Source organism: Chelon labrosus (genome assembly GCF_963514085.1).
Source record: "Chelon labrosus genome assembly, chromosome: 7".
Lineage (NCBI taxonomy): Eukaryota > Metazoa > Chordata > Actinopteri > Mugiliformes > Mugilidae > Chelon > Chelon labrosus.
The window spans coordinates 18,261,805-18,279,887 of NC_140343.1; the positions used below are offsets into that span (position 1 = coordinate 18,261,805).

The window sequence follows — 18,083 nt, forward strand, 5'->3', positions numbered from 1 at the left end:
CTAGTTGGATGTTGGTTGAAGTCTTCGCGGTGTGTTCAAGTGTAACCTTTTGACCCAGATAGGGGCGGTGTGAGGCAACGCCCCAACCAGTCTTCATGGTCGCTAGTTTTTCAGTGTCGGTTTGGAGCATCTGGGCCGTGATGCCTGCCTAGTTCTGGCTCGGCATTATTTGTGTCGATATCACGTAGTCTAATTAATAAATGTCCACATTCCACACGTGTGCTACTGTCTGGAAACTTAAATGCCGATGCTTGTCCTTACGTGTGGTCAGGAGTCTGAAAACAGTAACACAACAGTGATGTCTCGTTGTAATGACACACCACCTTGTACTTCACGTGTATGACGTTTACACACACCGGATGTTCAGCACAAACAAGATTTTCAGGCGGCGTTAAGTTCTTATTTAAAGGTACCCTGTGGAGTCTTCTTGTCAACAAAGACAGCTATGTTTACATTCAGAACTTATTGCATAAATTCATTCGTTTGTATCCTTGAGGTCAACACCTTAGTGAAACATTTGCTGATTTTTCAAACTATGTTGGAATCTTCTGCCTGGACTTTCTCTGTGGGTTTGCTCCCCATCGCTCCACAGCACCACTGGAAGTTAGAAAACCCCTCACCCTCCTTCGTTTGTACATTCACATCATTTTATCACTGCCATGACCCCGATGTGTGTTTTCGCTGTCTCTCTACAGATTCCGTCTGTAAAAGACAACAAGGACGTTTGACTGCTTCAAGTGAGTTGCCTTAAGGCATAAAGGAAAATCCCATTTAAATACTGAAATATACTTGGTTCCCCTTTCGACTGTGTCAGAGATAAGGCATCACTCTCTTTGTGACCCCCATTACCTTCCTCTGTGTTTTGTTTGGATGTACTGCATGCGTTTGAATGTGTCGCTCACATATCACTTCTTGTGAGCCATCTTTTACGGAGGACTTTACTTTGTATGCAGGTACGCTCAGAGATACCAGTGGCTCCGTAGACTATCTGCGCAGACAGGTACAGTGAATGAGTGTGTTTGTGTAGATGTGTGTGGGGGTTATTGCTCTCAATAATCTCAGAGGTCATTCCGTTCTCCTGAAGTGAAGGCATATTCATCCATATTGCTGTCTCTGTCTGTCTCTCGTCCTCTCTTGCAGACACTCACTCGCACACTCACTCACTTTCCAATATGTTAAGGAGCATATTGCGATATCTAAATCTGTAACAAAGGGAGACAGGCAGATCTTAGTTCATAAGAGAGCCTTAGGTCTCACACTACTCTCATCGCTCCTGGTTCCTCGTTTCGTTCCTCTCTTCCCTGCCCTCGTGTTATTCAGCCTTGTGTTGTTTCACCTCAGTCTGTCACACCTCCATGCCCGTCTTGCTCAGATCCCCGTTCCCCTGGTTCCCTCCTCCGCCTCCACCTCCGCCCATCCCTCCCCTATCGTCCTCATCGTCGCTGTCCTGCTCCTCGCTCTTCCGCTTGGTGTAGCGCTCGTACAGCACCATGAGCACGCCCATCACCCAGGCCGACACCGTGCCGGCCGAGAAGATGACGAAGCCGATGGCGATGAAGAAGAGGTAGTCCCAGTAGCCCAGGCCTTGGTGGCAGTCTGCCCGCAGTTGCATGCCGACCTCCGCCATCCGCTGGCCCGCCAGCTCCGGGGGACTGTTGCAAACCGTCTGGCCCTCGTCTGGAGGTGAGGGAGGGAGAGGATGGAGAAAGAGAAATAAAGTGGATAATGAGAAAGAAGATTAATGGTGAAAGGTATAACGTAAAAAAAAAAGTGCGGTGGCAGAGAATAATCAGTATATGGTTGAGGACAAAAGGTAGAGTATGAGGAGAGAATAGAGGGGAAATGTAATTAGCCAAGAGAAAAAGGCAAAAGCCAAAACACATAAACACACACAAAGAAAATAACCGCTCACAAAGCAGCGATAACCTTTGCGATAAAGGATCCCGAGGCACAACAGATTTCCACTGAGTAATGTAGGTCTTTGGCGGCTGGGGCACAGAAACATTACTATGCTGCACACAAACTCGGAAAGGTGACGAGACTTGACTGCAAGCCCCTGGCACATTGTCCCTCCCACCCCCTCGCGCGAGTAGTTATAGAGTAACAAATCACTGCAGCAGAGGAGGGATAAGGAGATGAGTGTTTTCTCTGGCAAAACATCTGCCGTTCATAATGAGGAATATGATAATCGGCCAGAGCGGCTGTCAGCTACACAGAGAGGCAGAAACACTGGAACTAAATACGGCAAAGGGCTGTTTTATGGCGTTTGACATATTGCAGCAGAGAGTTCAAAGGTTAGGGTCGACCGCGGACCAGCGTTTGTCATGATTTGATTCTGCTGCAGCAACGTTGCATACACATGCCTCGTGTGTATCAATTAGCAGCAAGGAAGAGGGTTAAAAGGAGAAAGGGTGGAAGGGGGGAGGGACTCACTCTGTATGCATCTAATAATGTGATCAGAATCAAGACGAGTGCAGGGTACAGTACGGTTCTCTATCAGTTCATCTGACTTTACCAGCGATGCTAATTCCCATGCTCCCTTGCTCCCATCCTCCCTGCATGCTTAATTGCATTTGTACTCTCCAGAAAGGGCAGGAGGTTTTCTCCTTTTTCCAAGCTGGGAACAATGAGAGCAATGAGAGAGAGACAAAATGAGACGGACAAACGGGCCGCACTTTTAAAGATAGGAGTGGAGACAGACAGGGAGAGTGAGCGGGAAGAAAGATAGCGCCGTAAAACGGAGGCTAATAGATAAAAAGGCAAACAAATTCGCGGACAGAACGAGCAATTTGGAAATATTTGCATCCGCAGTTCCTCGTATCGGATAGGGAGTCTGAAGACGAGAGCGGTGTCTGGCTGCAGTCCTGTCCTTTGATGGATTAACAATGGTAATTAAACTGCAGTCATCTACCAATAAAGCCAAAGGTCTGAGCATGGAAATGAGAAATGAGGGAAGGATGGTAAGAGTGGTCAGAAATGATCTATACTTCTCAGACTACTTGCCAGGTCTTTGCAGAGGCAGCGGCTGCGTCGGTTTTAAACGAAGATCTGGAAGAGCTCCGCTGTGATTGGCTTGCAAGCACGAACCAGCCCAAATCACAGCTAATCCTGAAGTGTTTTATTCTTCTCGTGTCAAATTTAAACCCAAGATACGAGACAGATTAAGTCAGATGATTAGATTGAGCGAATGTCTGCGAGGATTAAAACGTAAACATTTAGAAACCTTGGTGTTTTAATCCTGCGGAGGGTTTCGGAGGCACATCTGCAGAGGTCTGATAAGGTTTTTGATCGATACAAACATATTGATCTCCTCCATTGGGGGCAGGCGGGGGGGCTCTGTCTCAGGCTCGAGAAGAAAAGTTGTGTCCATGATGCAGTGTCATGTCTGCTGGGGCTGCCCATGCAATTGACTGAGACTTTTTTTGTAACACAATAGCTGTCATGTGAATGTTCTCTTCCAAATCTTCCAAATCTTTAATCTCATTGTACATGTGTATAGTGACAATAAAGGCATTCTATTCTATTCTTTTCTAAACAGAGATAGCAGGTGAGTCAGAGAGCATTAAACTTTATGTCAGTTAATTAACCAAGAAACACATGGAACACTTTCTCTCTTACCCAAGTTTTGACTGTCTATCTGAAAAACGACATACAGAGCCTTGCCCCAAACTGTTATATTTCATATCCCCCGTCTCCTCGGCTCCGTTTCTCTTTCCTTTCTGTCTTTCAGAACCGTCCCTCGTGTGCAAAAACGGAACAAAATATTATTCTATCTAAGGCTGATCTAGAAGAGCCTCCAACTTTAATAAAAACATTGTAAAAATTCTGCACAGCATCTTAGGGGAGGGTGCACAACACGCTCAATCAGAGCTGCACACAATCATATAGCGTGTATAAGTTAATATCTCAAAGTAAGTGACTCACAGACACATCGTAACTGTTTTGAAAACACTGCATGGACAAATTCAATTGAGTGTGCTTTTTTGTTTTTCCCGTGGGGAAACCATTTATCAAAAAGCATTGCAAAGCGCTGGAGCATCCAGAGTCAGGTCTGTTTTACCATCTACAAACAACAATCTGGAATTCTGAATCTGAAAATTAGATTTTGGTCCGTTGCTCCGACTCCAGAAGAAGGCCAGTCACATTTCCAGGGACCACATCCTCCCTGGATATAAACCGTTCACCACACTGCCTTCTGGAAAAACATACAGAGTTATCAAGTCCAGAACCAACAGACTGAAAAACAGCTTCTACCCTCAAGCTGGTAAATCCCTCACACCTTCAACCTCTCTTTCATAGACTGTTGTGCAAAAGCCTGCATACCTATTCCCTATAGTCCACCTTCACTCTATAGACAAATGTGCACAATTATGCATAAATTAGCGCTGCTATGCCATACCAGTTTACTGTTCTACATCAATGTCACTTTCATTGACCACTCTGCTAATTACTTTTATTTTATTGCTTCAGAACCAGAGAGCTGCTGAACTGTATTTCGTTATTTTCACCACCCAATGACAATAAAATTTCTTATTGTTATTCTATAATTGGATCTTTAAATGATGTTTGGGCCCTGTGACAGACTGACGACGTGTCCAGGGTGTACCCCACTTCTCGCCCAATGACAGCTGGGATAGGCTATAGCGCGGTTATAGAAAATGAACGAATGAATGAATGATTTTTGTGTGTGTTTTATTTTATGATTTTAAACTGTTATCTCCTCTCTGCATCTTTGATATTGGGCGATGTTGTCTCATGTAATTTAATCTTTTATATGTTGGAGACCTTGATTAACAATGAACGTCCTTATCCTGCTCTCTAGTTGTTTTTCTGGTCCTCCGTCACCACCTGTGATGGTCTGGGCTGTCTAGCTGATCTCCTTTGTGTCAATTTGCTGCCAAGCTTGCCTCTAGGCAGGTGTGAGGATTTTTTCCTGTGCGTGTGTGCATGCGTATGTGTGTGTGTGCGCGCACAGTGAGTTGTTGTCTGTTATTGCTTGCAATGTTACTTTCGTAACCGGACGCTGGAACAGTGAGGTACAATCAGCTGCTGAACAAACGCACACAGACAGGTCCCCGAGGGGATTTAAGACTTTTTGTCGTCCTTCTCCGATCACTGTTTCATGTACCTTCGAACAATTCAAACTCTGTTCACAGTTCCTGGTCACCTTTCAAAGAAATGAATGCCAAGACAAAACAACATCCAACCAGGGTTTGGCATGTGTAGTTTCAGTTCAAAGAGTGTGTCTGTGAAGATCATCCAGACATCCAGACATCTGAACTTGTAGCTAAGTAGCTTCGCAGAACTGAACTAAAACCTAGCCTCCAGCTCCGTATACAGTACTTTATTTTAGACAAGCAGCTTTGGGACTAGTGTTTGCATACCCCTGTGCCTGTCCCTATTGTACTTTGAAAGGGTACCTAAGCCCCAAACTGCTCCATGGGCACCGCATGCAAGGCAGCCCACTACTCTGAGTGGACACGCTGCTGTGTGAACGAATGGATTTGTGGATATGGATCTAATCATATACTCACTGGTACGGCTCCTATGTCCTCAGGGTCAAATATGACCCATCTTGAATGTTTCTATATCTCATAATTTGATATAAATGTAGACTACTGCCCATGGATTGTGAAAAGAAGTGCACAGTAATTTGTTGAGAAGCAAAATTAATTCTGCCCTGAGCGGGAAACAATTTTCAATCTTCAATCTTCCCAAACATACTATTTAAATTGTTACTAAATAGCAGCTACTGTGTTTTCAGCTGAGACAAGAAGGACACAACACAGCGACTAACTAGCGGAGATCAGTCGGTCAATAAACAGACTCAAGACTGTGTATTGTTCAGCAATATTTACCTAGCGTTTGCTAATATTAGCATTAGCAAGGTACCAAGCAAGGCTGTAACTGTTGAATTATGCAGTCAAATAAATATGTGTGACCAGAATGTAAAGATCTGCTGTGTAGGATTTCAAATTATCAATTAGCAGAGATGGAATATAGTTTTAATACTCACTACATTAGTGTATAATCACATGTAGCTATGAGTGACTGTGCTGTTGTTTTCTTAAAATGAGGACCTTTATATTGTTACGGTCTCTAGAAAACAGACGTTCACATTTTTACACTGAAGTGTCGGCCGCCGTGGGTTCTAAAAAGGGCTACAAACCACTAAATCCTATGTGCTGGTGCTTCGATATTGGCACACAATAAATAAAGCACTCCAATTTGGACCGGGTCAGTGTGGTTGCTTTGTCTACCAACCACAGGGGAGTGAACAATTCTATGAAATCACAGCTGCAAATGTATTTGTCCTGAACGTTTGCAGCTTCATTTTAGAAAGAATCTATGGCTGCCTCCTGTGATCAGAGATAAGAGAAAATAATATGAGCATAACCGGAGAAAAAGTAGGTGGCAGGAGGATGATTCAGTCTGCTTCTCGTCACCGTCTGTTTCTTTGTCACTCCGTGTTTTCTCACTCATCCCATCACTCAGCTCAGGAAACCACTCAGACATCACTCTGGCAGATTGCCCTTGACATTTTAAGTGGTTGTCCCTGTTTTTCACACTCCCTATTTCTTCCGCCGAGTCTTGTCTTCAGTAATATATGCATTGTCACTTTTATTAAATTCTGTTAAAAGCATAATACTCCTCTTTTAAAGTCCAGTGTTTTAGGAACTAAAACTCACAGCAATTAATTACCGTGCCTGCATTAAAGATGTAGGCTTTTTGTTGTTGCTGCTGTTTATATTAATGTGTCCAGTTTTATTACTCTTAAATGAACTACCTGGACATTTTAAGGTTAATTGCGTGTGTGCGCGAGAGAAACTCTGAGAAATAAAGAGATGTGTGTGTCCTCTTTGTTCCTGCAGAGTAAAGCCTGAATGCGCCGTCTAAATCCAGCAGTTGCAGGAGAGTTGCTGCAGATAATTCTCTGCGTTTGCATGCTTGCTGCACTGCAGTTTCCATATTTTCTCCACGCCAAACAAGCTCTATAGCGGAACAATCCTGCAGCACAAGATGGACACGGGACGGCAAACACTCTGCCCTCTCGTAGTCTGGTCTGAATCACACGACATTAATCTTTGCAGTGAGTGATTCATCGTGGCCTGTGGTCAGACTTTATGATATTATGGTTGGTAACATGTCACTGCTGCCTTTGTCTTTCTTTCTCCGCCAACAGCTGGATGGGAATCAGAGCTTGGTGGCCATCTGAATGGGGATGTTTTATTCAAAGAGAATGCACGCCAAAGGTCTCGCAGTGAATAGTAGTGTTTATGTGAGCGCATACATCTGTAATCATAGGTCATGAGTGAGTGGTTAAGTGATATCGTCTCTGTGTCAAATCTTCAGCTGGATGCTTTCCAAGCTCGGGGCTGATGCACTGACAGAGGAGAGGGATCACTCGCTCCCTAGAGGAGGGGCCAATGTACGCCCCGAGACGCTGCTGAAAAACATTGTTGACTCTTTTATGAACTTCTCTGTGCTCCTCCGACTCGTTCTCTTACTCCCTGACTCTTGCACATAAAAGAGCAATGAGCAGTGAAATAGTAGAACCTTGAGGTTTAAAGGACGGCTGAAATGCAGATTTTGTTTCTGCGTTTCAGACACATGCATGTGTGCAGTAAGTTCCCATTATACGCATATGATCAAAGCTGTAAGGTATTAACCTGCGGGGCAGAGAGCCCATCCTGTGAACTGGGAGCGGAGCTATTTATAAGCAGATTAATTATGCCAAAGCAATCAGTATGGTTGTGGTCTCATATGGAGGGGGAGGCTGGAAGCTGCAAGCATCCCCTAATACTCAGAGCGTTAACTAAGCGTAACCGTCTGACCACAAAACATGTTTTAGATACCTAATACACAACCATGCAAGGAGATTAATATTCAGTTAAACAAGTTCAACTTTTAATTAGCTCCTGCAGTGCGGCTAGAGATCATCTTGACCTTTGACCTCCACGTGGAAGCAGGTCCTTTGTGCTCAAATCAGGGACAGTAGGATTTTGATCTGTGTGTCAACCTTAAAATAAATCTGCATGTAGAATTCAGCGCTCAAAGCTCCTACACTGAATGAGTATGAATTTTGATAGGGGTTTTTACAACTGCAGCAGATTGGACCCAGGACGTTTTAATTAGATCTGATGATGCTGTCATAATTATGATGATTTTGAGCTCAGGAATGCTGCTAACATTTATCTTCTAAAGCATAGAGCGTCTAGTTTTACCTGCAGTATTGAAATAACTTAATGTAATAACCGCAGAGGTAATTGTCTTTTCTATTTCATAGTAGTTTTCTACATCAGCTGAGTAAATTTAGATAAATAACAGACAGCCTTAAAGGGGAACTACTGTTTTTTACAACCTGGACCTTATTTCTGGCATAAAATACGATCGTTTACTCACCCATATAACTTTTGTGTAATTTGTAGTCAGTCGGGAGATATTTAGATCAGCGTATATCCATATAGTGGGAGTGACTGGGGCACCGAAACGCAGCCTCTAAATAACGCATTATCTGCCTCGAAACTCGTTCATTTCACCAATATTTTGTTATGATACGCTAGTGCTATTCCCTGTTGAGTCCGTTTTTTTGCAATATTGCTGATTATTTTTTCGATTCTCAGGTTGTGGACGAACCATAGCAGTAGCAAATTACAGGTAAACAAGCCGACCGCCGCGGGTGCGCGCCGCTCAGAGACGACATCATCCAGGTCAGAATACTTCATCGGATGAAGATAACAGGTAACTTCGGACTGAACAGGGAATAGCACTAGCGTACGATAACAAAATATTGGTGAAATGAACGAGTTTCACGGCAGATAATGCGTTATTAAGAGGCTGCGTTTCGGTGCCCCAATCGCTCCCACTACATGGATATACGCTGATCTAAATATCTCCCGACTGGCTACAAATTACACAAAAGTTATATGGGTGAGTAAACAATCATATTTTATGCCAGAAATAAGGTCCAGGTTGTAAAAAACAGCAGTTCCCCTTTAAAGTCTTGTCTTAATGTACACAGGAACCTAAAAATTAACTTTAATTTGATTTAAAAAGAACTGAATTGTGTTTCTGTCGTAAAGTGCAACAGAAAAAAAACAAAGCGTGTCACCGAAAGCAATTTAGTGGCTCACTGCCCACATACACATTACATGAAGTTTCACTATGATGTTCTGATGCATCTTCAGACAAAATTAAACCCAGCTGGGTCTCATTCCCAAACTGCCATTCCTCACACAGATATACAGTGTTTCACAGTTTACAGTGTCTGTTTACAACTGCAAATACCCTATCTGTGAGCATCCTTATACAAGCTCAACGTCTTACTGACCTGAACTGGACTCTATGGAGGTATGATGTGAGTGATGACACGGGAATGAGCACAGACGTCAAGAGAAAGAACTGATCCTGCTGTTTGTGGGGCGAAAGCCATTGTAATGTGACACTAGAAATGTTGGCAGAAAGACACACGTTTAAGAGACATGTATTTTTTATGCCTTTATCGTCTACATTTCAGCTCCTAGCAAGATGTACAATTTTCAATTTTGATATGGGACCATCTGCTTTTATGTTTTCATGATCATGATTTATAAGGCGTTTGGGATTTGACTTCCCTGTTGACAAGCTATCGCTGCTGTGGCTTTAATATGAACAGTGTGTTTTGAATCTGATTCACTCCTATACATTAAAGAGTTTAACTAAAGCGCCTAGAAATCTTTTGATCTCTGAATTTCCAAAACCGTGCTCACCAGAAGCTTATGAGGCAAAGTGTAAGACTTGTTGAGTCCCCTCTTCTCTCATCAAAGCTCAAATATCTCACCGTTTATCCAGCTAAACGCATCTTACCAGGGTTGGCGGAGGCTAAGAATAGCTGACCTTTTCTCCATCACATCCACTAGGGCTGAATAACACACGCCTTCACACTTCTCTCAAATACGGCATTAGTCAGATTACCACCAGCCTCCTTTCCATCATTTCTCTATACGATCCCTTCTTCCTCTGGTGGAGGAAGAGTGGAGTGAAAGAGAGACAGCGAGTGAAGGTCAGATAGCAACAGCTCTCCTTCTCTCTCCTCTTCCCTCTATCAGATCGTCTTATCAGTCTTGCTCTCTTTATTGCCTCCCACTTTCCACTCTGGCACGTTTGCATTTATTCTCCCTCCGTGTCTCCCCTCCAGCCTTTATCACCCCGTTCCACTCTTCTTCAATGTCCTTCTGAGTTTTGCTCTGTCATCTTCACACTGGCCACTCTCTTTTTCAATTTTATTTTCTTGGCTTGCATATTGGCTGGCTGCACACACACACACACGCACACACACAGGCACATGTATACATGCAGTATGGACACACAGTCGTGCACACAAAACTCACACACCTGAGCTGTCTCCTCTCTGTGCGTAAGGTGAGCACATCACAAACACACCCACACAAGCATCACTTCAATCTTGGTCTCACACCGCGAAATGCACAGAGACATAAAAATATATACGGGCTACACACTACACGAGCAGACCAGCTGAATTTGATATGCTTCTTGCACCAGATGGGTCTGAGGAATGGTTCCAGCTGATTAATAATGTATCATCTACCTGTATTAAATTGAATCGATGCCTCCTTGTCATAATGAATGTTTTAATGGATCTGAGTGACAGATCTGGGGCATAGACGACTGGTAACTCCTTAAGTTTTTTCTCTCTTCCCTCTCCATAACCAAAGTCCATTTTCTCGCGCCTCTCTGTCTCATTTCATCTTTTTTTTTGTCCTCAATTCTTTTGCTACACTCGATCAGTAGACCCTTTTTTTTTAATCTCATCTCTCGAGTAATCTAAGATTAACTTTTATTTAAGGAAACCTGAATCCAATTACTTTGAAAACCTCCCTTCTTTCCTTTACTCTGCCTTCCCGCGAACCTGCTGACCTCTGTTTCTCGTTCGCTTTTTATGAATTTTTAACTCTTGCCCCACACGTGCCCCCCACCCCCCTGCCTTGGCTCTTCGCCTCGGTCCTGCGAGCTGTCCAGGGCACTGACGAGCAGCCAGAAATACTTTCCCCAACAGTGCGGCCATAACACCCAAAACTCTGCCAGCCCAGAGCAGGACAAGTCACTTACACTGTGTGTATTTAGCTGGGGCTCTTGTAAAAATCAACCTACATGGGGTACATAGGGTTGTTCAACAACCTGAAATTCCATTAAGACAAGAGAAGGTACATCACCTGAGGACTGAAAATTAAGATGAAAAAAATGTGAGAAAAATTTTTTAAGTTGGAGTCTTTTGTAGTATAAAAACTAGATAAATCAATCAGTGTAAAGCTCTTATAGAACATTTACTCTTTAATGTAATGTCATAACAGTTACAAAGCCCATTTCAATGCATTAAGAGCTCTGCGTCTATCTATAAACCCTGCGATGAGTCAAACACCACATAACAACAATTAGCAGAACGCAAATCATCTGCATCCAGGCAAACAAACCAAAAAATGGTGTTTGATATGAGACAGTCCAGACAAATGTGCAACATTATTTTTGGTATAATATGAGTTAATATAGGCTGGGCCCTTTTGTGTGCATCATAAATGAACAAAGTTTAACTAATGAGTTAATTCATTTTGTTGTTCTTAGGACTACAGGCTTCAGATTTCCCTCTTGCCAACTCATAAAAGCCAAGACAATTTGACATACTGTGGTTTTCTTGGCAAACTACTTTGGTTTACACACAGAGGGACAGAGCAACATACGCATTTATTGTCAACAGACGTGAGTCCAATCTTCCTTTTAGCTCAATTCTGGTCGCTACCAACTCATGAGGTAAATTTCCATCAGTTTTAACTCCTGAACATGTTGCATGTTGCCAAACTGGTTGCTATCTGGTTTCTAACTTTCCTTCTCTTGTGATATAATTTGTCTCACTAAAAATATGCACATTTTGTTTGTCTGTTTTAGAACCTGAAAGTCTGTCCTGGTTTGGACCAGAAGAAACATAAAACATCTATTTAATTTTGATACTTTCTTTTCTTACATTTGCTAAGAAACACTGCCACGATATTTTTCTAACATTATTACTCTGTTTCATGCAGCTCTCTTGAGATCCAGCTTTTACTTTGGTGGCTGCTACATTCAAGTCATGTCAACCTTTCTCAGCGACGTGCACCCGACACGAACCAAAACACCACCTGAGCCACTAACACAAACACAGGCAGGTGAATACACTAACAAAAACTGGAACAGAAGCTCAAAGTTACCAGAGAAGAAAACAATCAGACCAAACACGATTTCTAAAAACGCATGTGATTATTCTAATCTACACCGTCAGCAGCAATATGAATGAGTTACTGTGTGAAGATGGTGAACGCAAACATACGCACTCGCATGCACCTGATTCATCTTCACACTGAGAGGTAGCGACAGCTGGAATCTCTGTGAGTTAGACTCACAGCCCTGGAGTCAGATCACAAGGCATTCAAGAACACAGACACACGGTGCATAAGCTAACACGCACGCAAACAAGCTCACTTGACCTCGTTCACTTCGTTAAACTGGTTACGCTGTTTGTTTATCGGTGCCACGTCCATATGTGAGAGAGAGTTCGGAATGTGCGTCCCTGAACAAGACAAGTCCAAACTCTACCAGCCACGTCTTTTAAAGTGTAGCGTAATGACCAGTAGCTGTAATCTCATCAACATGAGCCGTGATTTAAAGCAGTACAGGTGTGAGTGTTTATGATGGCTCAGACGTGGGTGTTGCGTTGTGTCACTTACAATTCAAAAGCACTTCTGTTGCAGTGTGTCCTCTGATTTTGTCGCACAGATGTGTCTTTTAGAAGCTAAGTGTGTGTGACAGTGAGTGAGTGTACTAATTCAGTGAAAGTTGAGGTGGATAGCAGGGACCTGCTGCCTTCGAGTGGACTTCCTCTCACTCTCCATGTCCGTTAATCACTCCTGTTTCCAAGACATCCTAGCCTAAGGGGCTCCCCTTAGCCTGCTGATCACACACTGACTCACACTCAAGTGGAGTGAGTCATTCTCACACACACTCTCTCTCCACACATCTATGCACTGTCCTTATAGTGGCAGCATGGGAGCCCAGCTTTTTTGAGCACCATCATTAACCATCTGGACCGAAGGGCCAAAGCGTATGGCAATGAGAGCGCCAGCACACCCTGGTGCACGCTGTGTTAGACACACAGAAACGGGCACAATCATCCTTTCAGCATTATCTCAGCCCTCAGGACTCAGTGACACTGATGGGACAGCAACATTGACATTGTTACAAGACCTAACCCAGATCACCTTGTCAGAGCTGAGCTCACTTAATATAATACAAAGATCATCAGAGCTTGTCCTTTCTGTGAAGGTCACGAGTCCCATTTTTGGGAGTCAGTGTCAGATCACTCTAGTTCAAACGCTCTAATGTTTGAGTTATTGACAGTGGAGGTGGCTGCTGCTTTCCTGGAACTGAAACAAGTCTGCTCATTTGTTGCCGTAAACCTGAGATATTACTGCGACGCAGGGGGCAGTTTAAAGGGACTGGAGCAAGGGAACAAAATCTTCAGATTGCTCTGGCTCTGAGGTCACACCATTAGCTCTGGTGTCTGTGTGTGCACATGTGTGTGTGCTTTCCAGAGAGAGAGAGAGAGAGAGAGAAAGAGATCATGCATCGGACCCTGCATCTGTACACAAATGGAGGAAGCATGTGTCCGAATACATACCCTCAAAATAAAGGGCATGCCCAATGAGCAGCCCACCAACAGGGAATAAACTGACCAAGCGCCCACAGTCAAATTATCTAAATGAGCTGATGTGACCGTAACAAATGAAGATCTTGGAGCGACCGTGGCTCATAGACTGAGCAGAGAATGTGTTTGTTTATTTGCCAAGAGAAAAAGGGGCATATAAAGGAGCCTAGAGCCAAACACACAAGAGACCACTTGAAAGACGTCCGACTGTTTGCACCTTAACAGGAACATGGTCTTGCATGGGACAAATGTTTACAAAACGGTGAAGGCAGGATATGATTTTACACCATTCTGGGCTGCAGCTGTCAGAAGCAGCAGTCTTTAAAGTCACCTGAAAAGTTAATCATCCTTTTTTTGACTGTTTAAAATCAATTTAACAGGCCAACCATGCTCACCTTGGAACTTGAATCCCTCTATTTGCACCCAAAGGCAGAGGTCCTCCGTGTCACAGTCGCAGCTCCAGGGGTTGCCGCTGAGCCCCAGAGACCTGAGAGCAGGCAGGGCGATCAGGGTGCTGATGTTGAGGCTCGTCAGGTTGTTTCGGCTCACATCCAGCACCTGCAAAGCAATGTTCTCAGCGAAGGCATCCGGGTGGATCTCCCCCAGACTCGGGTTATCCGTCAGCCGGAGCATCACCAGGGACGCCAGGGGCCCGAAAGTCCGGTCCTCGATCTGCAGCAGGACGTTGAAGGACAGGTCCAGATAGGCGAGTTTCCGCAAGTTTCCGAAGGTGGACTCAAAGATTTCTGTCAGTGAGTTGTTACTACAATCCAGATAGACCAGATCGGACAGATAGTTGAGCTGCAGCGCAGGTAGGTCCCCGATGCGGTTGTTGGAGATGATGAGCTGCCGGGTGGCCAGGGGCAGGTCATTGGGGAACAGGGTGAGATCCTGCCCGGCGCACTGGACCACCAGCTGATCGTCGCACACGCATCTGTCGGGGCAGCCGGCCGTGAGAGCCGGCGAAGGGGCCACCCCCATCACGAAGATAAAGAGGAAGAGGAGCCGGAGGGATTGGGCACTGGGCTCGGGCAAGAGACGCATGACGAGGCCGCCCAGAGCGTCATGAACTCGGGCTGAGCTGGACCAGGACTCCCGGGCGCTCTCCGGGCATCCTGCATGGGTCTGAGGAGCTGGGAGAGAGAAGGGATGGCTACTCTGGGTGTCTGACTGTCGCTGCCCAAAATCCTGGCTGCTGTTTATATCCAGCCTCTCTTCCTCTCTCAGAAAGACTATCGGTCAGTCACTCACACGCACGCTGGCGCGCCACTCACATCGCCACAAGAAATCATTTTCGGAAGGTGACCGAGAGACGCGTGTCGCTCAGTGGGTGACTCGTGCAGCTTCATGGACTTTGTCTCACCTGAGAAAACCACAGAATAGCTGAACGCTGTCGGTCACCCGTTCGGTGTCTCATCTTTAATCAGCCGTCCCTGTCTCCAACAGAGTGCATTGTTTCTTTAGTTTCCAAATAAATGCCATGACTTGCGCAAAAAAATAATAATAATTGAATGTTAGATTCGGACTCCCGCGAATCTTCTAATCTGAGACGCACTCCGCTCACATATATCCTTGACTGTGTTTGTCTGAGTGCGCCTGGGTTTGATGTGCGGCAGACAAGTCGTCTTCATCGCCCTCAGGAGCGCAACGGATAGTGCGTCCCTCCACTCCGCGCATACAGCCCGGTGTGACCGTGGCTCTCTGCTGCGCTGTAGTGATGCTCTCTCGCTCTGCGCGTCCTCCCTCACTCACTCTCCATCCGCGCTCACACTGCAGCTCCAAACACACACACATTAAAGTAACAACTGTTTGTGTTGTGTGTGTGTGTGTGTGTGTGTGTGTGTGTGTGCCCTCTTGAGAAAACCAGACGTCTAGATCACAAACCGTCTGACTGGCCGGAGAAACAAATGAGAGAAGGATGTGGCTTCTCTCTCTCCGTGTGCGTGTCTGTGTGAGTGTGTGCATTAAAAAAAAAAAAAACACAATTCAATCATGACCAGCAGCCTCTTGGCCATGCACCGATTTAACAGGCCTTATCTCATGTGGTCCAGTGGCCATTTCTCCTCATTCAGTTCCCACAGCTGCTTGTTGACAACATAGTGCATTTAAAGTGGATTGTGTGTGCTCGTTTATTATTATTTATTGTAATTGGCTTAGTCACATTTTAATTTGGGAAGATGGTGAAGTCACAGATTGAGTGGTCCTCCACTTTTTGTGTCTTTTTCGGAGGACGACTGGATGCTGACTCTGGTCTCATTTAAAGAAGAGCCAGCAGATGGTGGGTGAATAAGAGCAAGTTACAGGCCTAATATAATGCCAAGGTGTGATATAGTCAACATGTTAAAATGTGAATAAATGAGTACAATCAAATGATTGACATACACTAATATAAGCCACAACATAAAAAACACCTTCCTGTTATGCTCCCTTGCACCTCCGAAATGGCTCGGGGGAATTGACACAGGCCTTCTGAGGGTGTCCTGTGGTGTCTGGCATCAGGACGTCGGTAGTGTGAGGCTTTGGGGCCCATGGGTTGAGGGGAGGGGCCTCCGTGGATCGGGCTTCAAGCACATTCTGCAGTTACTCCATCAGTTTGGTATTTGGGGGGTCAGGAGGCCGGCTCAACACCTTGAGCCATTTTTCAAGTTTTTTCAGCTGTTCCTGAGGATGTTCTTTTGGATGTGGCTTGTCTTGCCGGGTGTGGCTGCTACTGTTGTGGAGCGTCGTTGCTATGGGTTGGGGGTGTCTGCTCAGCAACAACGTTTAGGTGGGTGGGTATTATATTATATTATATGGGCGGTAACATCCACATGATGATCAAAGTTATTTACTTTGTCACTGGTTGTAATGCTGTGGCTGATCGACGTATAGTCCTTCATCTATTAGTGAAAGTAAGCCTGTGAAGAGGTTAAATAATCATTTATTACTAGCCACACGTTTTGTGCAAAAGACGCGTTTCTAGCTTTTTTTCATGTAGGGGGTCTCGACAGGTCATTTACCTTAGAGTGACATTTTTACTACGACCAATAAATAACTTAATCTTGCTTTCCTTAAGGCACCATTCAACATATTGGGAAATACATATCTGATTTTCCTGTCAAAGGTTAGATGAAAAGATCAATATCACTCTTATGTCTGAAGGGTAAAGCCAGCTACCTTAGAACAACATAAAAGCCAGCACCTCTAAAGCTAACAGACGATCATATTGTGTCTTTTGTTGTTTAAAAATAAAACTGAAGAATATGGCATTATACAGAGGCTTATAAACTTATTTCCTGGTTGGCCGTTTCTTCCTTATTCCGGTCTTGTGCTAAGCTAAGCTAACCGGCTTCTTTCTACTTATCTGGAGTATTCCCTTTGAGAAACTGTATTGATCAAACGCTCCACTAGAATGCCAAGAAATGTATTTCCCAATATGTCAAACGATTCAGTCTAAATCTCATCAAAAGAAAAGAAAGAAAAAACGATTAAGGTGATTCATAAAAAACAGTACGCAAAAACAAATAACCTCTGAATGACTCCTGGAGAAAATAGGCTTGGAAAGCATCTAATGCATCCACCTACAATAAACTGAAGAAGCACACTGGATTACTCAACTATTCTTTTAAAGTCGAGCTTTACAGCCTGGCCTCAGGACTGCTAGTGGCTCTAGATGAATGAATCACCATGATGGCTTGGTAGATGATTACCCTGGTGGAAAATCTGAAGAAAATGGGTTTTATGTTATGAAACAGATTACAGTCTCTTTGTGTCTAAAAGAATGTATGATGAAATGTTGTGAGACGTCTTCAACTGGACTGATTACATTTCTGTAGGCCTGTCTCTGTCCGTCTTGGTCCTCTTTTCAATGTCACCAATAAAGTTGCGAGAATATTCACTGATCAGCCACAACATTATGACCAGGTGAAGTAAACAACATTGACCATCTTGTCAAAATACAATGTTCTGCTGGGAAACTTTCGGACCTGACATTCATGTGAATGTTACTTAGACATGTAGCACCCACCTAGACCAGACCAGGCACCCCCACCCCATAGCAATGACACTCCTTGATGGCAGCAGCCCTCCCCGGCAGGATGCAGCCTGACACAGACACACACACAAAAATGGTTTAGGAACAACTTAAGAAAAACATGAAGAACAGCACAAGGTGTTGACTTGGCCTCTACATTCGCTAGATCTCAAACTGATCAAGTATCTGTGGGATGATCCACAGAGGCCCCTCCCCCCAACCCATAGGACCCAAAGGTCCCCACTAACAACACTGTGTTGCCAGACACCACAGGACACCCTCAGAAGGCCCATGTCCATTCTCTGATGAGCCACAAATGTTTTGGAGGCACAAGAGAGA

General features: G+C 44.4%; 1 protein-coding gene across 1 annotated transcript; it reads right to left on the bottom strand.

Moving 5' to 3' along the window:
• Positions 1 to 1,345: 1,345 nt before the first annotated feature.
• Positions 1,346 to 14,933, bottom strand: lrrc52 (leucine rich repeat containing 52; the record flags this gene model as incomplete). Its single annotated transcript, XM_084548804.1, has 2 exons — positions 14,128 to 14,933; positions 1,346 to 1,677 (listed from the first exon to the last, which is right to left on the bottom strand). The coding sequence occupies exons 1-2, from the start codon at positions 14,774 to 14,776 to the stop codon at positions 1,346 to 1,348; spliced, it is 981 nt and encodes a 326-aa protein (XP_084404930.1). The 5' UTR covers positions 14,777 to 14,933.
• Positions 14,934 to 18,083: the final 3,150 nt, after the last annotated feature.